This window comes from Electrophorus electricus, chromosome 14, assembly GCF_013358815.1.
Source record: "Electrophorus electricus isolate fEleEle1 chromosome 14, fEleEle1.pri, whole genome shotgun sequence".
NCBI classification, from domain to species: Eukaryota; Metazoa; Chordata; class Actinopteri; order Gymnotiformes; family Gymnotidae; genus Electrophorus; species Electrophorus electricus.
Genome location: NC_049548.1, coordinates 19,448,896 through 19,469,530, shown reverse-complemented (window position 1 = coordinate 19,469,530; position 20,635 = coordinate 19,448,896). Strand labels below are relative to the sequence as shown.

Genomic DNA, 20,635 nt, shown 5'->3' with positions numbered 1-20,635 from the left:
AATCAGTGACCAATATAGCCACCTTTCTTTTCTTTTCATAAGCCTCCCACTGAGTCAGTCAATTTGTTGGCGATCAACTTTTTGTGCAGCGGCAACCATAGCCTCCCAGCAACTGTTCAGAGAGCTGTACTATTTTCCTTCACTGTAAATCTCCCATTTAAGAAGAGCCCACAAATTCTCAATAGGGTTTAGGTAAGGTAAGGGCCATGTCATTATTCTTTCATCTTTAAGGCCATTACTGGCTAGCCACGCAGTGGAGTACTTCGATGCACGCGATGGAGCATTGTCCTGCATAAAAATCGTGGTCTTCTTGAAAGGTGCAGACTTTTCCCTGTACCACTGCTTGAAGAAAGTGTCTTCTAATAGGTTTGGCAATAGGTTTGGGAGTTGATTTTGAGTCCATCCTCAACCCAAAAAGGTCCAACTAGCTTTAATAATATCAGGCCATAGCAGTACCCCCACCTCCACCTTTCTCTGTCTCTGACTCGATGTGGAGCTCTGTGCCCGTTACTGATCCAGCCATGGGCCCATCCATCTGGCCCGTCAAGAGTCATTCTCATCTCATCAGTCCATAAAGCCTTTGAAAAATCTGTATTCAGATATTTGTTGGCCAAGTCTTGATGTTTTACCTTATGTGTCTTTTTCAGTGGTGGTCAGGTTTCAGCCTTCCTTACCTTGGCCATGTCCACACCTTGTAGGTCACAGTTTAGGAATATGACAGCACTGGAGGATAATGGGTTCCTGGATACTTCATGTTTGATTTTTCACAAATCCTTGGCAGTTAATTTGTGTCTTTTTTTCCTCAACACATTTTTTGCGACTCTGTTGACTATTTGCAACAAACGTTTGATGGTTCTGTGATTATACCCCAATATCTTAGCAATTTTAAGAGTGCTGCATTCCTCTATTGACCCCTTTGGCCCAAGGAAAAGAAGCTGCCTAATAATTTTGCACACCTTGATATAGGGTGCTGATCTCCTTATGTCACATCCTCCCTCATTACACAAATACACATCATCTGATATGCTTAAATCCAAAAAGCATTCAAGTTTATAGAGCTTGGAGTTGGAAAATATGTATATGCTCTCCAAAATATCAATATTAGCAGTCCCGGGAACACAGACTAAGATAAGCTTCTAATGAAATAAAGTTTTTAATGAAGTAAAAACAGATAAAGGTAGTTAAAGAGCAAGTTAATGGTGAATTGGAGAGCAAGCAGAGAATGTGTAATCTGGAACTAAACAATATATAATGTATAAATAAATCCTACTAAAAAGTAAAACATTTTAATATTGTTTCTTTTCAGTGGAAACTACAAGTAGGTGTTGTATCCAGACTTTAGTGCCTGTAACACAGTGCACTTTTGATTTGTAAAAAACATGAAAACATCAAACACACTAAAACACAATGAAGACCCACATCTTGTCCACGAACAGAATGAGAACAGAACTTAAAATCAGGAGAAAAAAACAAGAGAAAATATTTATAAAAATAAATACATTTTTAAGTCGTCAAAGTTGAAAGAATAAACTTGGAAGAATTTTACATGGTGCCACATTTTGTTTAAGCAAGTAAATATATACTTTTAGCACCATCTTCTTGGGTACTTAAGATTTTATAAAGGAATACACACACACACACACACACACACACACACACACACACACACACACACACACACACACACACACACACACACACACACACACACACACACATTTATTTCCCTTTGAAATATTTGCAGTAGTACTTACCTGGAGATTGTTCTGACTCAGTGTCATTAGAATTAGATCCTGTGTTGGAGTGAAGCATGACACATTGTGCATTAGATTTAATTATCCATGCAAAAAAGCAGGACATGTGAAAATAAACTTTAACCCATTGATTTATCACATGCCTTGGCACTTGTTTTGTTCTATATTTTAAATAAAAGCTAATTAAGAACATTTCCAGACACAATAGAACATTCCAAAGAGGTTCACTGTAGATTAATGTACAAGTTATTAATCAATGTAGAACAGTGTTTTATTCTGAAATTTTTATTCTGAAATTTATTTTAATTCTATTTCTGCTGGTAATTTATTTAACCTTCTAAACAGAGGGAGTTTGTGTTTACCTTGCATTCGCTGTGTCTCATCATGATTAGAATTAGATCCTATGAATGAGAAATTAAATGTGAATGAAATGTACCATTCCACAAAAAGATGTACTAGGGTACATATCCAACTCCAGAGGTAGGGGGCTTTTATGCCCTCAACAGAGGACATTTATACTTACCCCTTACTAGCCAAGTCCTGGTGCTGATAGAATTAGATTCTGTGTTAAAGCGAGATGTGTGAAGGAAAAAGAGTCAAATTAATAGTGGAGCTCATGGGAGTGAATAAAATGTGCAATTTCACAACAAATGAATATACTGGGAAACATATGCATCAGAGGTAAAGTTAAAATATGGAAAATGAATATTAGCCCATAAATCATCTAGGGGAAAATACTAATGTGTCTATGAATGACAGATTCAAATACACAGGGCATGAGCCAAATAAAAGATTTGAAAGTTATGAACTAATTAACTCAGTGTCTTTCTTTCCTTTTATAATGACATAACAACCCCTAGGTGGTTTGCATGATGAGGCAGAACACACACCAACTGAGTAAGACATGTTTAAAACAAAGACAAGAAGAAGTGAAACCAAAACATAAACAAATGCCCCATGCTCAACCACCGCTGCATGCTAGCATGTACCTGCAGGGGGATGGCACCGTGACAATTACAAAACAAATCTACCACTTGAATATACAGATTAACTCAGAATTTCAGGCATTCATGTGTAAATATAGCTGCATAATTACTGAAAAATATGTGAACATGATCAAAATAACTAATACTGTACCACATAAATGATCAAGATATTTAAAGCATGCAGTCAAAGACAAAATGTGGAGATACGTAGTAGCGCAGGTCAATGCCACACGTTCTGTAAAGAGGAAAAATATTTAATTAAGATTAAATATATTTAATCATTAAAATAGAATGATCTGAAATATGTAACTACAAAAAATTAAAAGGAAAATATTGTTTGGAAAAAATATTTGAAAATGTCATTACTAAATTTGTATTGGATGATCCTTATGAACTTAAGATATACTAAAATGTTATACAGTCACATGCTATGTGCATTTTAAAAATGTTTATTGGTTATAACCAAAGTAATGCATGTAGCATTTTTATATGCATTTATATGTAATGAAAATTTTCATAAGCATTTATATGTAATGAGCATTTGCATATGCCTCAGAAGCAGATAGCAGTGCTTTTGTCCTGAATGACCATAAATAATGTGAGAGAGGACATTATCAGGCTAAATTCTCAAATTATTGTAAATTATTACTTTACCTGTTTCTTCTATGAAGAATGTTAGAAATTTTTAATAAATATGAATTGTCAAACATCTCTATAATTTTATAAATACCTAATATGTTATACACCGAATATATAAATGAATCATGCTCACTCATCAATATTCCTACAAATGTTTTTTTTTGTTTTGTTTTGTTTTGTTTTTTTATTTTTTATTTTTTATTTAGGGTTAAGAACTCTTTGATCATCCATGTGGACTTATCTTTAATACCCTGATTAAAGAGTCAACATGTGGCTGCTGGTGTAGGAAAGTGAGATGTTAGGATCATCCAGTACAAAAGCATCACATTATCCAACATTCAAAAGTAATGAAACAGGATTTATATCTACCTTTATCACCTTCCAATAATTCATTATGAAGATAGACTGATATTACTGTACTTAGGAACTCCAAGATACACAGAACTGATATCCAGGTCAAAACTGCAAAAGACAAAATGCTATAGAAGGTTTTGGCACAAATTGCAAAGTTTTTTTATGTCCAGTCATAGAAGACCAGGCTTTTGAATGGAGAATGGCCTATAAATCTGAAACTGATCACCAAGCAAACGTGAAGTCCCTGGTAAAATTGAGATTAAATTAAAATGGCATTAAGGATTTGCCTGTGTGTGTGTGTGTGTGTGTGTGTGTGTGTGTGTTTGTGTGTGTGGTTTTTGTATACATGGGTGAGGTAGGCTGTATGGCCAATGCATGATCACCTCTTGTAGCCTGTCACATTTTAATTTATTGTTAATTTATAATGACAATTTTCATTATTTAATTTATAGTTTTACAAGCTGCCATGGTAGAAGAAAAAAGAAGCAAACATTTATATTTGTTGGCATAGAACATCTGGATTTGGCCCTCTAACTGACATGGTCCCCTGGTCTACCCCTTCACCTACATGCTGAGATCCACCACATGGCTTTGTGTCTGTTGTCATTTTGTTGGTGTGTCGCCATGTACTTTCTGTTTACATTTACATTTCACACATGTTGCCTGAAAATGTATGTAATATGTAATGAATCATCTAAAAGTCCCTTGAGAATAAACTTGCATTTACACTTGGGAAACTGATTATACTATTCAGAATACACAAACTATTAATAGATGTACTTACATGGAACCCCCTGCTGAAAACCTAACCAGCATAGAGGCAGCAACAAAATACATCCCAGGAAAAAATTGGCTGAAAATAAGAAAAATAAGAGAATCATGCTTTTGTTATTTATTGTTTTTACTATTGTCAAAAAGCCAGGTTGCTTTATGCAATACTATTATAAAGCTAGTGTGCTTTTTCTTGAATCATAAAGTATTTGTCCTGACCTGATATGAACAGAATGTCCTAACTTTGTATGGAGGGATTTTGGTGGCTTTAATATAAATAAATACACAAAAAAATAAATAATTAAAATGATAATTGCTACGAACCCCAGGAACAACCCTCAGCCTTGCATAGCCACACCCACTGGCACACACTTCCAATCTGACTCACCTGGATTCTAGCACACACCTGATTCCCATTCCCCTCATTACCACCCCCTTTATAAGCTTTTTCTTCCCGGTTATCGACTCCTGCCTGCTTTCTAGATCTCGTCTCCTGCCTGGCCCTTGGACACCTCCCAGATGCTACCCTGTGTTTCGATGCCTGACTGACACGACCACACTTACCTTACCTGTCTGATTGGATCCTCTTCTGTGTGTGTGCAAACATTTTTAATTATATTAAATTATTATTTCATTTAATTAAATTACTATTTCAATAAATTGAATTATTTATTATTATTAAATGTTTTAAATGTTTTAAATTACTAAATTAATTATTTAAGTTAAAGAGAACATTATGCTCAAGAAGTTCACATCCACCAGAGTCACTAGGTGGGACAGATTTTGATGGCATGGTATATGACTGCTGTGTCTGAGTTTGGCAGATTATAAATCATAGTCACTGCATCCCTTAACAGTCTGGGCAGCTTTTAGCTATTCTGCCTACACAGTTTAACCAATCAAACTGAAAACATCAGACTTAGGCCTGTCCACCTGTCCAACCATTGATGGATGATGTTTACATCAGTTATTTTGTGGTGCACAGTGAAAAATGCATCCATGACATAAATAAATAAATAGTTAAATGATGACAAATTATTTTTAATTAAATAATTAATTAAATATTCAAAGTGCATGTTTAAATGACAATTAAAGGAATATCAATAAATTGTATAAGCTTCTGTTGAAATGTGAGTTTAACCTGATTAATTAAATTATTAATGAATTCTCATTTTAATAATTTATTTATTTACTTATATTAAATATTCATATTCTTTCATAATATTCCCCCAAATCCCTCCAGACATTTATATTCTGGTACAACAACAAATAATAACTTCAGTAGCTAATACAAAAACTAATAGGCTACAGCCAAATGCAGTCAGATATATAAGTAGGAAAATGTATTCTGAATTTTCAGATTATTTTAAGTGAAATGTTTGCCACAGAGAATATTTGTATATATAATGCTTGAAAATAATATGGTTGTATATATTGCAATTAAGCTTGGCTCAATGCACAACAGTAAGTAAACTAAATGATAACTTACCTATACTTTTCAAAGAATACCAAGTCATAATCATGAATATCCTAAATAAATTGTTTATGCATATACAGGCATATGCGCTGTTCGGGGATCCTATAAAACAACAACAAAAAATACATATTTTATACTGCAGAGCAACAGAAGGACAGAATAAACACCCACCTACTATGTGACTCTGCAAGGTAAAGTGTTTCTGATGAATAACAACAGTGACTCTACTTGGTGATGTGTTTCTGGTAAGCATCTCTTCTGTAACTCTACATGGTAAGGTGTTTCTGTTAAAGTGGCTGATGAATGTATAAGCTGTCAATTATTTCCATTCTAGGCTTTTCTCTGTGTAAACCGAGCATCCATACATTGTGTTTATCCATAGCTGGAATGGTTCACTCATTAACTCATTTACTATTCACTATACAGTGTTTGCTACATAGTGAACTGATTAGAGGACAACCAAAAACCTTTTTGGACACTATGTTTGGAAATGCTGCTCAAAGTTATATAATACTTTATGACAATAAATGGTCATCTTTTTATCATATTAATGACATTTCATCTTTTGGTCCTCTTGTACTTCCTATTTACTTTAGCCCTACATTGCTCCTATATCTGATCTCTATTATTTCCATTATTTTGTAAAAATAAAGTAAACAAAATACCTTTATGATGGAAGCTCAAGAAGAACAGCAGAAGCAGTAAAAAGAGCTGGGATGGCCAAGACAACACCATAAAAAAACTATCATTAGTGCTCTGGATGGCTTCATATTTATGCCAGTTATGCACAACCAAACCTAGAGCAAAATAAAACAACATCTTTTAAATCATATATACTCAAAGCTGAAGCAGAATAAACTCAACAGATTAATGCATTTATTGAACTGTGTAAGCCACTCTATACTTTAATGAACAGCTTGTTTCTGACATGTCATCAAGACCGGTATGGCTTGCACAGGGTTTAAGACATGATTAAGTCAGTTGATTACTGATGGGGGAATGGGGGTAGAGATAGGAGTGGGGGGCAGTGATGGGGGAGTGCAGGTGAGAGTGGTGGTGGGGGTAGGGTTACTCTGTTACTCTAGGGTTACTCTGTTATTCTAGGGTTACTCTGTTTACTCTAGGGTTACTCTGGTTACTCTATGGTGACTCTGTTACTCTAGGGTTACTCTGTTACTCTGTTTAATCTTCATCTCATTTGTCTATGAACCCATGTTCCAGGAATCAACTGACTTTTACATCTATGTTTTAACAAACTGTAACCAGGTCCCTTATGTTCCTAACAAGTACGTTCTGTCATGAAGAGTGGCGTGGCTTGTACTGTGTTTAAGACATGCCTTAAAAAAAGCTGATTACTGGGTAACTGTGGTCTGTATAAAGCATATAACACAATGCATCTCACGTCTGTCAATGATAATAGTTAGCTGTAAAATACTTTGTTGATTAAACCTAGATTTTCCATCCTAACTGCAGACACTCTGTCACTAATATAAGCCTTCCTGCATTAAACTGTAGAGCAGTTACTGACTAAACAGAGTCTCTTATGTTAACAGGAACTATCTACCCAGTGTCTGGTAAATGTTTACATATACAACTATTCATACATATTTCTATAAAACATCGAGGTAACACATGCAATATGGGGGAGACAGGCATGTAAGAGGCTAATAGCATTTTAACCAAAAGACATACAGCACAATTCACTGTTGGTAAGAGTTAATAAGAATACCAAATGGTCATGATGGTTATTGATGCATGCGTATTTTGCATGTGAACAATTTTTAATTTTAGATTTTCTGTTTTATAGAGTTGACTATTTTAATTTGCAAAGCAATGATACATGAATCATTGTAGATCAGTGGAGGAAATCCAAATTTTATCTGCTAAAAGTTATATTTTATGTTATAGTAATTTTTGAGGTAAGAAAAGATTGAAAAGGATATTTGACACTGGATACCTTTGCAAGGTACTGTTCAGTTCCAATAACAAGCTGTGGTTTAGCACAAAATAAATTAATTGTTTAAATTTAATTTTATAATTTGTCCCAAAGATTTTGTTCATAAGATATAAGTAAGACAAATCAGTGCATTCAGAACATTCAGTTCATATTATTTTGAAAGTTGATATTGATAGATGTTACAAAATATTTAATTGCCCCCCATTGTTGAGTAAATAGTATTTTGCATACATACCTGAATAAATCACTGCAGTTATTAAAGCATATCCTTGAGAAACTGCAGTTTTTTTTATAAATCTTCTGATATTCTCTGTAATAGAATAATGTCAGAGGTTAAAACCATCATGAGCAAAATCATAAAATGACTCACTGTGAATCTGTCATCTCAATATGAAACAATTTCCAGATCTTCCATCTGAGTCTTAATGTAGACTTAATGCACTTGGATCCCAAGCATTGCTCATGGATTCATAGGTTAATTGCATAGTCTACATAAATAATTTTTATGAGAATGGAAGTATAAGCTTAGTCTGTTTTTATTTATAGATACACAAACTGTTGGCAAGCAGCACTAGAACTTTGTGTTCTTGAAGAGAAAGATAAGAATTTGCTCAATCAATTTAGCGATCTAGATGCTTTAAATACTAATAATATTTATGATGATTTAAAATACTAATAATACTACACAGCAATAGCTAACTTTCAAAAACTTGGTTGGTCAGAGTTGCTTCGTTGAGTGTTTAGTGTTGTTTCTGTGCACACCACTGTAGTGGCTCCATTATTCTTAAAACAATCAAATTTAAATGTTTTTGCATTTTGGAGCACACAAGGATCATAGAAATTACTCAAACATCTACAGCAAGTATCAAATTACACTACAGAGAATTATTTACATTTACCTGACAATTTTATCCAACGCAGCTTACATCTATGACCCTTGAGGGTCAAGGGCCTTACTCAGGTGCCCAGCAGTAACAACTTGGTAGTGATGTGGCTTAAACCAGCAACCTTTTGAATATAAGTCAAGTACCTTAACCACTGACCTACCTGCAGCTAATAAGGTGACAATGATTGTAGAGATAGGGTAGTTGTATTCAAAGTAACAGAGTAGTTGATAAAGTGCATTTCTTTTTATATCTATTCATTAACTTCCATCATTCCCTGAAAGACTGCTTTATATAACATACCTGGAAATGTCTTGAAATGGGAAGTAACCCAAAGCAGGGAAAGAATCCTTAAAAGATTCAGAGCTGAGCAAGTAGCCACCTCAGCAAGAAACCCTGCAGAGAAACCAAATAATTAAATGTTAGTGATAAGCCCTTCACAGTCAAAACAGAGTGTTACAGCAACAAAATGAGCTTGGGTGGACAACCACATCAGGCCTTTGTGTGTGTCTCTGTAACCCAAAACTAAATGACATAGTCCAAGAGCAGTGAGCTAAGAAATAACTAACAAAATATACAGCAAGGGATAAAGAAGTGAAGTGAGTGGCAGAGGAATTCAGAATGATCAGTGAGAAGCAACAACTCATTCTGGCTAGAGTCCTCACAGGAAATATCTAAACACACTTTAACATGGGAGTTGATGGAGATGGTAATGAGTTGTTCATTAAAATGTTCATGCATAGTCTTTAATCTCATCAGGAGGGTGAGGAACACATGCAGATGAAGCGCAGATGGACGGTCATCCTCTATCTATTAAACTTGCTAACACAATGTGAAATATTACAATAGTTATGTAAAAGTTAGCTATGTTCAGTTAGTCATTTGTGCGATAGCATTAATGTGTTAATGTGTTAATCATTTCACACTGGTAATTTTTCAGTCAATTTTGCATGTTCTAAAAGACTAGTGTATTACATCAGTTAATGCTTTTGTTGGAAAGACCATTCCTAAAGGTATGCTTCATTAAGGAGTGACAACACATGCTACATCTGACATCACCAACAATAGTTCCAGAAGAGACATCGGAGCGAATGTAGCCAGTGACTGTTCCTCGTTATTCACATTTCTTGTGCAATGGCGTCCTTGACCTGATGTACGTTGATTACCTACTGTACATTTTAGTTAAGAGTACATGTTTGGCCATTGTCAATGTTTGCTTGAGATCTAACTTAGAATTGAATGTTATAAACACATTACGGTATTAGCCTACTGAGTTGCTAATTTAATACTCTTATTATTCCTCACTAATGATGTTTGTTATGTGATCTTGTCAACCTAGTTTTAGAACTTCACATGCAAGAATATAGAAGGATTACCACATTCTCCCCTTATAGAGGGAACTGATGGAAACCTAATTAATTTATGCATATTCATATTGCATAGCAGATTCACTGTGAATATATTACTCTATACGAATGACTAGCACTGATGATGATGGAATGATTATTTGAATGTATGTTCTGTTTTCTTATTCCAGACCGTACTTCTCATGCTCCATACTTCACTCTTCATATCCTCTACATACTTCTCACTTCATATTTTACACCTCAAATACCTAACCTTTTGTCTAAAATGAATAAACCTGAGCCTGTGTGTTAATGTGCATAGTGAATGTGCTGGTGTGCAAACATGCCTAATGTGTTGCATTGCTGAATTTTATTAAAGAGTTGAATATCACTACTAACACTCCAGTGTTCTGACTGACACTCTGAAGGAGGACAAATCGCCCCTTAGAACCTGCCTCATTATGCAGTCCACTTGCCTTACCTCTATCAAACAGCTTTATCTAGGTGAATAAGCAAATTTCTTGCATTTTTCAAACAGCCAGGAAATGAAAATGAGATTATTACAATTTTCAGATGACCTAGACATCTGTAGTACTGGCAAAAACTAAGGAACCACTCCAAGTTTTCATCTCTAACAAGAAGTCACTATTATTGCATGTTTACCGATTTATGAATCAAGCGATATCAAAATGTTAAAATTTAACAATATATCCTGTTTTTGCTATATTGATATTATTACAGTTAACATAACAATAACTAAAAAGTATAAAATATTAACTACAAATACCTACCCTCAGTCACACCCCAAAGGATGAAGGCAACAGCCAAAGCAATGGTTGGACAGCAGACAAATGTGCACTGTAGAGCCAAGTCTGATTTGGTGTTTTCTGTAGAGGAGATAAAACATGTGCATACAACTTCAAAGCGTCAACTTCATTAATATGTTTCATAACTTCTTAATTTTAGGAATAATCAAATCAACCTGACTTACTGTTATTTTTTATAGAAGTGTATGCTGCGTAGCCTAGCACAGGTAGAAGTACAAATGCCAGGATACAGAAACACAACACCCCTGTATGCATACTGGAAAAACCTGTGTGGCACAGAAATCAGTGCTTATACAATGTCATTCAAATGTAAAAATGAAAAATGTGAATGAAAAACAGAACCACTCCTGACTTGTGTAACTGTATTTTCTATTATACTAATTTGTGCTTCTAGCTGTGTTGTTTGTTTTTCAAAATTTGCATGGTGATGCTACTTTTTGAAATGCCAGGCAATGCATTAACAAATATATATATATATATATATATATATATATATATATATATATATATATATATATATATATATATATATATGTGGGCTACAACTAACAACTATCTTGGTAGTTAAAATATCTATTGATTGTTGAGGCGACTAATCAGCTTTTCAGATTGTAGGTTTCACAACTAATAAGTGGATCTTATTTATGTAGCAGATTTTAAATACAGATTGATGTTTTAGGCATGTGCTAACTAATACTAAAGGTTATAAAGATTAATATTTATATGTCTTTGTATATTTCTGGTTTTGTAAGACAAAAAATATACATCCTTTTCAATTTCAGTATCCATTTTTTCTGTCAAAATTTAAAAGAAGGACAAGCAAAGTATCAGCAAGAGAATAACAAAACTACAGCACTTTTCCTTAATCACATAAACCAGCCATCTAAATGTCAAAGAAATAAAGAGGGTGATGGGATGAGAGGACAAACATAAACACACCCACAAATGATTTGAATTAATTTGAATGCAACCCACATTGGGCAAGCATGCACAGAGTTGCAAAATGTTTTGTGATTTAGAAACTTGTGCACTCAACAGCAACATTGTAAATGACACTGTGCAACTGTAAATGTTGCCATGACAACAATGCATTGTTTAAGATGGCAAATTTAGAGCAGTAATTAATCCGCCATACAAAGAAAAAAAATTATCTCAGTACAGAACCTGAGAATGTTCTGCATTAAACTATGTGGAAAACTGCACTCACACTGCTACTGTGATATTAACAGACATTTCCTTACCATTCCCACAAGAATGTCAGAAAGTAAATATTTTCTTTCTTGTTTTAATACCCTTGGATTAAGTTACTAATATTCCAATTCCATTGCAATTATTTAGTATGTTTGATGGCATTAATTTATTGATCAAGAAAAAAGTATTTCATAATGTAAAATGTTATAGCTCATAACATGGATTAAAGTGGCTAATTTTAACATTAACACTAGATAGCTATCTAGCTAACTAATTTATCGAGACGAGTCTTCATCATCCATGTTCTTCCACTTCAGATGCTCCAGCGTAACTGATGTCCTTGAGTAGATGGAGCTCAGATATGTAGGGATCCCTGACAGCCCTTCTGGTTTAAACAGATTATGATTTAAACAGTGTTGGATTCTGGCTTGCTACTGTTTTTACCCTCTTGCTGTAAAATCATTAATGGAGTCATGGCTCCTGAGCAGATGGATATTTGTGCCTTCCTCATGTCCCAGCAGTGATTCACTGCATATTTGTTATGTCATGTTGTGCTCCAGCTCCCCTACATCACCCACATGCTTTGCACCACACCGAGAACAAAAATGCTTACTCACCCAGCTGCTGTACTTCCACTGTGGTGTTAGCTGATAAGTCTTCATGGAATACTTCACATATGTAGAAGCCTTTGTCTTCAATCTGAATGTTCTTCAGCCTAAGCGAGAAGTTTCCTTTGTGGATTTCCTCACGGCTGAAGAGCTCAACTCTGTCTCTGTATGCTTCATGGATTGACTCTGGCACAGTCTGACCATTTATAAATTGGAACACTACCATGTCTTCATCTGTTTTCCTTTTCTTCCATGAGACTTCTTCAAGCTCCTCAGGAGGGATGTGGGAGTGTACAGAGCAGTTCAGAGTGGTGTCCTCTCCCGCATACACAGAAACAACATGACCTCCAGACACAGTCAAATACACTAGAAGAATAATCATTGGAAATATTAAAGTTCTAAAGTCTCAGATAAAGTCTCGGTTTTTAGGTCTCAGATCAGACAATAAAATTGCACAATATATTCAGTTAATTCCTAGCTCTAAAAACTAATAAATATAATATTTAAAGTATAGACAACTTTATTTTTCAAGAGGACAATTTAAACTGTGTGACAATAATTGTGTGAATATTCACCCACCACTCATCTTTATTTCAATCAAAGTTTCATTAGATTCCTGGTTTCTGTAAACAACACACTTGTAGAGTCCTGTATCCTTAGTGGTCACATCTGTAAGTAAAAGAGAGAAGTTTCCACGGGCAATGTCCTCAATAAAGAAGTGTGCCCTATCATGGTAAGCCTGGTCCTGAGACTCTGGTTGACTCTCTCCATCTTGGAACAAATGCACAATCGTTTCAGAGTCTGTTCTCCTCCACTCCACTTCCAGCTCTTCCACTGGTATGGGAGTTTGAACATAACAGGACAGCATCACCGAGCCTCCAGGTTGGATAGCCAGAGGACCAGAGGGGCCTAACACATGGAGCCCTAAAATAAATTTAAAATAATAGCAATTTTGTTAATGTGTCATGTTCCATTTAAAATATTTAAACAATCATTCTTTGACTCACTGGCTGCATGCACTCTATTCCCTTGTACATCTTCCTTGTAATCTACAATGCAAATTAGTTGAGACAACTTGGCCGATGACAATGTTTGGTTTACAGATTTGCATATTAAATGTCCAAAGGTATAATATTTTCTTAAGGCTTCACACACATTGTCATATAGTCGAACAGACTATGGGGCATCAGCCTGTATATGCTAATGAGCTGGAGAGAGGACAAGCAGAGGTTTGTCATGCGTGCTAAAGGCTGAAATGGTGGCATTTACATCCCTGACACTAACATCCTTCCAGTTTACAGTTCAGTTACCAACCAGCAATACCACAATTTAAACCAGTAGCCCTCCAGTAGATAACATGCTCCTCTTTAACCACCAGAGCATTTGTATTCAAATCCGGTCCTGCATTTCGTAATCCCTTGTAGTTGATTAAATGATTAATGTAACTTGGGCACTTGTCACACTCCTATATGAAGAGGGTGGAAACCTGGGATCTGGGATCTGAATACCACTGTACTAGACTATAATAGAGAGAATAGGCTATGCAGTATTACAAACATCAGGTTCATTAAATGAGTCCTCAAGAACAGCTGGGCATGTTGATTAATACTGTTCCTTGAAGTTTGGATTTCTTAGCTGTTATGTGGATGGTACATACACAGATGGCAGGATAAAGGTGATGATCTGTAGACAAAATGAGGCTCTAAGGTATTTGTGTAGAGGTATAATGGACAGATATCGTGTTTACGGTATTATGACTTATATTTAAGGTGCATCATTGTCCTGTTTGTTTTGTGTGTCTGCTAAGCCTACAAATTCAACTGCAGTGATAGTGTAATATATGTTGCATTAATCAAATATATCTACCTGGCACAACTACACATTGTAGTGTGGATAATATCATAAGATTTCACTTATTTTCAGGACAAACGTGCCACTATGCCAATATTTCGTAGCACACGTTTACTGCAATGTAAACATTTCTATTGATACCATTAAATCAAAGTCTTTCTTATAACTTTCGTTTTCTTTAACTAGATTAAAAGTTGTTTCAGAATTAAAATTCTGGGGTTATACAAACTTAAATGAATAAAAGGGTTATATAAAAAGGATATTACATCGGATGTTTAAATATTTTGAACAAAAGAATTTAGACGCACAATGAAATCTATGACCACAGCGATTGTTTTTTTTCTGTGTTTCTTAACGTGCACATTTAGTGATTTTTTTTCTCTTTTCTCTTTAGAGATCTGACTTTCGTTCTATTATCCGCTTAGCTACTGATTCTACTGGCTCACACGGCGCGTTCAACTCGTTGTAGAGCTGGGGGGCATTAGCCATTGTGTACGTCGCCACGTTTAACACTTCTCGCCGTTTATACAATTTAGTTTAAATCTAAAATATACTAACAAAAAAGAATATTGTTTAAAGCATAGCTTACCATTAGAGAGAACACTGACCGACAGAGCAAAGCAAATAACGAGGCTCGTCTTCATGTTTGGGAAGTTAACGGTCTTGCCACTTGAACGGTGAAAGCTTATACTTTCACTTTCCTACAAATACGCAGAATGTTATACTGAGTGGATTTGAACGTGCCAAAAATAGACAGAACTCCAGTGGACCATTAACTATACAGCACTCTTCACCGCAAGCGTCAAGGAAGAATGTGATTGGCCATCTCAATCTTATTTTCTGAGAAAAAAAAAAAGATCTGGAGTTCTGCCATTTTGCAGGCTGTTATGCTAGATACAGTGGTGCAGACGTAGTCCAATAGTCCACTAGGGTATTTTTTGGTTTTATTTTTATCTAAACACATAGTTCAATGCATTCATTCATTTTGGCATGATATTAAATGTGAAACATCTTTAAAAGCTGTTAATAGAGTAAAGGAAAGAATACCAAACACAATTTCAAATAAACTGTATAAAAAGTCTGAATTATTTGTGTCCCACAGTCAAGAAAACATGTGGTTTTGCATTCTTGTGTTCTCCTTTCCCTACTCTCTCTTTCTTAAAGTGATCTGTCTCTGTTCCCCCTCTCTGTGTTATGGTGAATCCCCCCCCCCCTGTTAAATTTATTGTCTGTGTTCCCTCCATCTTTGGTCAAATCCTCTCTCTTTCTCTCTCTCTTTCTCTCCTTCTGTCGTTGTTTACACGTTTGTGTTGTTGGTTTGACTCCATTAGTGTGTGTGTTTGAATGTGAATGTTACATGTAAAATAAATGTATGCTTATGTTCCATGTGACTCGTCCCCGCATCCTGCTTAAACCTCCAATGTTACAAATTTTATATTTTGGTATCATATGTTATCTGACAGAGTGTTCAATTAAACTCTGTAAGAGTTCATTCAATACTAATTATCATGCTCATCCTGAAGTGGATCATGTAATCTAGAGCATAGCAGGACTGGATTGAAAATAAATTAAAGTTTTCAAAAAACCATAATTTAACATTTTTATATCAGTTGAAATATATTTCACTATGTGACCCCACAGCACCTAGTCCAGAGTATATGGATAATTTACACCATGTAATCCCACAGCACCTAATCCAGGGAATAAAGTTGATATATACCATATGACACCATAGCTCATAATACAGGGTATATGTGATATCAGCAAAGAGCTAAAGATCCATTGCATCTCAAATTCACAGGCACCAGATATTCAGGTTCATGTTCTTGTCTGCTCTGAGTTGAAGATAAGACGTTAGTTTTTTTTAAAGCATCAGTCTAGTATGAAATACTTACCTGGTATGCTGTTTGTTGGGGGGGTCCGTGGTCTGGGGGATCTGGGGTTGTTTGGTAGAGATTCCTAGCGCTGTCTCTTGGGTCTGTTTTTCTCTCTTGGGTCTAACTCTTGTCTTTAATGCCTTGAGTTACACCTTCTCCACTTTGGAGGTCACTCAGGCCTTTGCTATAGTTTCCCCAGGGCTTGGGATTCCTCTGGCCCTCCTTCCCACTGGCCTCTTTATAGAGATTTACTGGCTTGTTAATACAGTCACACTGTGTTGAAACAAACCCTTTTTCCCCTCACACAACCCACCTTGCAAGAACTTGTGTAAATCACCCAGCAGTTGTTACATACTTTTAGAGTATACTGTACTACTGAAATATGTGTCAGCATTGTACAATATCAACAATACAATAGAATGTGTCAGCATAAAGCTTGTACTAGACATGTATTTGGTTTTAAGCTTTGGACAAAAGTGTCTGCCAAATAAATACATTTAAATATAAGAAGGAGTCATACCATTTCACTTTCTTGCACATTCAATGCAGCTTGTTATTTTAGGAGAAAGTAAAGAGTGAGAAGAAAAGACAGTAGGGACAATTAAGTATATGGATGTATAGTTGATCTCCCCATCTCTGCTGGAGATCCTAAGAAACTTGGGATCTTAAGTGGTGTAAAGGTGGTCTCCTGCCATTCAAAATACATGCAGATGTAAAATGAAGGATCTGACAGCTATCTTGGGACAGAGATGCATATGATACAGCATATGTAATATACAGGACAATTTGGAACTTCTGTTCTGACAGTGTTATTGCCCCCAGCAAAAATGAAAATTGTATTAGTGTGGCACTAAAGTTTATTTTCTTAGATAAAAAGTGAACTGAAGGGCTAGGAACGAGGTATAGTCTGGGAAGGAAAAAGAGATCAGTAGCCAGAAAAATCAGTAGGAAAAGAGAATGCTTGGTATGCATACTATTATGGCAATACATCACGAAGAGGTTTCAAGTTTCAAAGTTTCAAAGTTTTATTTGTCGCATATATAGTCATAGATGGTATAACTCGCAGTGAAATGCTTTTTGTCACTGCTCTGTCCGAGCTGAGGGGATGCAGGGATACAGTGATAAATACAGTATATGTATAATATAATATGTATATATACATATATATATACACAATGTACAATGTATATTTATATGTATATATGTGTATATACAAAGTGTAGAATTACCAGTTGCAATTTACAATTTATAGTTTACAATTTACAAGATAGTTGTCAAGATGTTATTGACATCATACGCAGTGCACAGAGTGGTCCCCACAGTTCATCAGTTGCCCTGATTCAGGGCCTGAATGGCCTGCGGGAAGAAGCTCCTCTTCAGTCTCTCTGTGTTGGTCTTCAGGGAGCAAAAACACTTCCCTGACCTCAACAGAGAGAAAAGCCTATTGTTGGGATGCGTGGGGTCCTTCACAATCCCCCTGGCTTTGGTCTGGCACCGCTTGTGATAGATAGTCTGCAGGTCAGGAAGTTCCATTTGAATGATGTGCTCTGCTGAATGCACCACCCTCTGGAGTGCTTTTCTGTCCTTTTTGGTGCTTGTAGCCTCAAAGCGAGCGAAGAATGTTTTTAGCTCATTCGCCAGAGACTCATCCGCACTCATCTGTCTGGAGGTTGGGCTCCTGTAGTCTGTTGTGGAATTTTGAACAAACAGCAAGTCAGATGTGATTAAGAGAGTAATTTAATAAGAAAAAGATCACAAAGTTTGGCTCGCCTCAGATAGGGAGCCCCGAGTATACAAAAGCATGGCTAGTTATACTACTCCTGTTCTGTTCTTTTAACCAATCATCTTTTCTCAAGCAGCTCTTCTTCCCTTTGTTGCTGTGGCTATAAGCCAATCAGCTCTTGGCTTGGTTTGTTCTCCAAACCAACCCAAACTGGTTCCAAACAGTGTGGGTTGTGTGTCAAGTTGACCTTGATGTTAACAGTTCCTGATACATGTTCAACTTAATCAGCAACAGGCAGATACAAATGTGCAGACAGCATTATTAATTTGGCAACAGAAGGATCAGCATGATTATATATGAATCACATAATACATAGTTTCATAACATTTTCCATCACATTTCCCCCCTTTGATTCTTATACGATCATTTGTTAATTATCAGAGAATACTTTGTGCAGATGCAAAGTGTTATTCTCATCCAGGTCCTCTTCAGTGACCTGAATGAGTTGGTATCTAGTATCCATGTTCATGCGAATAGTACTAAGCATACACTGGCATAACAAGGGTCCACAACATATAATCAAGGCAAGTAGCAAAATGGATGGGATCATCATAATTACAATACTTTTCCATGTTAAGAATAGAGATCCCCGTTTCCAGTCCCAAGGTCTCACTCCAGCTTCTTCAACACGAAGTTGGTCAGCAATCTTACTCATATGGTCCAAGGCCATGGAGATATTACCTCCAGGTGCATCATTGGGCAGTATGTACGTGCAACAATGGTCGCCTATCATTGAGCACACTCCCCGCTCCTTAGCGAGGAGCATGTCCAAGGCCATGCGGTTTTGTGTCGTCAGTAGTACTTGGAATGGTCCTCTCCACCTGGGTTGGCTCCACCGCTTCCTCCTGAAGTCTTTTATCAGCACCCAATCGCCTGGCTGATGCATGTGGAGGGGATTGTCTGTCACCTCAGGAAGGACTGCCTTCACCTGCTTAGACACATGGGAGAGAGATTTGTGCAGAGACACACAATACTGCAAAAGTGATTCATTGATCAGGTTAGTATCCCAATCGGGCGGACCTATCCCCGTGTTGGGAGACCGTCCAAACACTATCTCAAAAGCTGATAGTCCTGTTCGTGCCTGCGGCCTGGTTCGACATTGCCACAGGACGAGGGGAAGGCATTTTACCCAATTCATGCCTGTTTCCTGCATTAATTTAGCTAGACCCCCTTTAATGGTACCGTTTGCCCGTTCTACTGCCCCTGCACTAGCAGGGTGATAACTGCAGTGTTTTCTCATATCCACTCCTAGGTATTTAGTCAGAGCCTTTAGCCCTTCATGTACGAAGGGTGTTCCATTGTCACTAGACACTCGTTGTGGCAACCCCCACCAGGGAATAATTTCCCTCAGTAGCACTTTTGCTACTGCATCACTATCTTGTTTCCCTGTTGGGAAGGCCTCCACCCACTTACTGAACATGCACACACATACAAGCATATATCTCTACCCTTCTGCTGGTGTTAGTTCTACAAAATCTATTTGCCAATGTTGAAACGGTTCACTGGGCGGCGGGTGTCCGGCGGGTGCGTGTTTGGTATGATTGTCTCCGTGTGGTGTATTTTGTGCACATACCAGGCACCGGGAACAAAGATTTTGGGTGTGTGTGTTTATTCCTGGTGCATACCAATGTCTTGTTATGCTCTCCACTATCCCCCCTTTGCTCATGTGACTTCTCCCATGAGCAATCTCAATTAGTCCTTTCATATAAGAAGTGGGGAGACATGGTTTGTTCATATCCGGGTGTACCCATATTCCTCCTATTTGTTTACATCCCCCTTTTTTCCATTTTGCGTAGTCTTGTGGAGTGGCTTGTTTTTGTATGTCTTTGGTAGTTATTCTGGTTTCAGTGTCTGTTTGTGCCATTTGTGGTTTGAGCGGTTGTAACGCTGTGAGTTGAGCTACTTTATCCGCATAGGCATTCCCTTTTGACGCAGTGTCATCTGCTTTTGTGTGTGCAGCGCACTTTATGATTGCTACTTCCTTTGGTAGTTGGATTGCTTCCAACAGCTCTGCTACTAGGTGGTGGTTCTTTATCTTTGCTCCTGAGCTGGTGAGAAAGTTGTGATGTTTCCAAATGGCCCCAAAGTCATGTGCCACTCCCCAAGCATACCGGGAATCGGTCCAGACATTCACGGTCTTATCTTGTGCTAGCTTACATGCCTGTATGAGTGCGACAAGTTCAGCTGCCTGCGCTAAATAGGTAGATGGGAGTGGTTCTGCTTTCACCACTTCTGTGTGTGACACGACGGAATATGCTGCTCGGTTAGTGCCTTGAGAGTCACGTCTGGCTGAACCATCCACAAACAATTCCAGGTCCGCATTAAGTATT

General features: G+C 36.8%; 2 protein-coding genes across 13 annotated transcripts in view; both read right to left on the bottom strand.

Moving 5' to 3' along the window:
- The window catches only part of LOC113568944, a 69,687-nt gene extending 54,347 nt beyond the window's left edge, over nucleotides 1–15,340 (bottom strand). For 6 of the 12 annotated variants that reach the window (XR_004776832.1, XR_004776833.1, XM_035533299.1 and 3 more), the window contains exons 1-14: nucleotides 15,235–15,340; nucleotides 13,374–13,718; nucleotides 12,804–13,160; nucleotides 11,160–11,261; nucleotides 10,960–11,055; nucleotides 9,126–9,218; nucleotides 8,174–8,248; nucleotides 6,647–6,778; nucleotides 5,994–6,083; nucleotides 4,518–4,586; nucleotides 3,749–3,841; nucleotides 2,892–2,975; nucleotides 2,278–2,316; nucleotides 2,117–2,155 (exon numbers count right to left, since the gene is read on the bottom strand). Coding sequence is in view for 10 of the 12 variants with exons in the window: in XM_035533299.1 (XP_035389192.1) it covers nucleotides 2,117–2,155; nucleotides 2,278–2,316; nucleotides 2,892–2,975; nucleotides 3,749–3,841; nucleotides 4,518–4,586; nucleotides 5,994–6,083; nucleotides 6,647–6,778; nucleotides 8,174–8,248; nucleotides 9,126–9,218; nucleotides 10,960–11,055; nucleotides 11,160–11,261; nucleotides 12,804–13,160; nucleotides 13,374–13,718; nucleotides 15,235–15,289 (1,669 nt within the window). In the remaining 2 variants the exon portion in view is untranslated. Of the gene's footprint in view, nucleotides 1–1,134; nucleotides 1,450–1,754; nucleotides 1,794–2,116; nucleotides 2,156–2,277; nucleotides 2,317–2,891; nucleotides 2,976–3,748; nucleotides 3,842–4,517; nucleotides 4,587–5,993; nucleotides 6,084–6,646; nucleotides 6,779–8,173; nucleotides 8,249–9,125; nucleotides 9,219–10,959; nucleotides 11,056–11,159; nucleotides 11,262–12,803; nucleotides 13,161–13,373; nucleotides 13,719–15,234 lie in introns of those variants that run through there. The other 6 variants (XM_035533298.1, XM_035533296.1, XM_035533300.1 and 3 more) reach the window with 5 other exon arrangements.
- Nucleotides 15,341–16,642: 1,302 nt separating this feature from the next.
- LOC118242423 (protein NYNRIN-like) lies at nucleotides 16,643–19,802 on the bottom strand. Its single transcript, XM_035533571.1, has 3 exons — nucleotides 18,987–19,802; nucleotides 18,098–18,207; nucleotides 16,643–16,795 (listed from the first exon to the last, which is right to left on the bottom strand). The coding sequence occupies exons 1-3, from the start codon at nucleotides 19,741–19,743 to the stop codon at nucleotides 16,643–16,645; spliced, it is 1,020 nt and encodes a 339-aa protein (XP_035389464.1). The 5' UTR covers nucleotides 19,744–19,802.
- Between the last annotated feature and the right edge of the window lie 833 nt (nucleotides 19,803–20,635).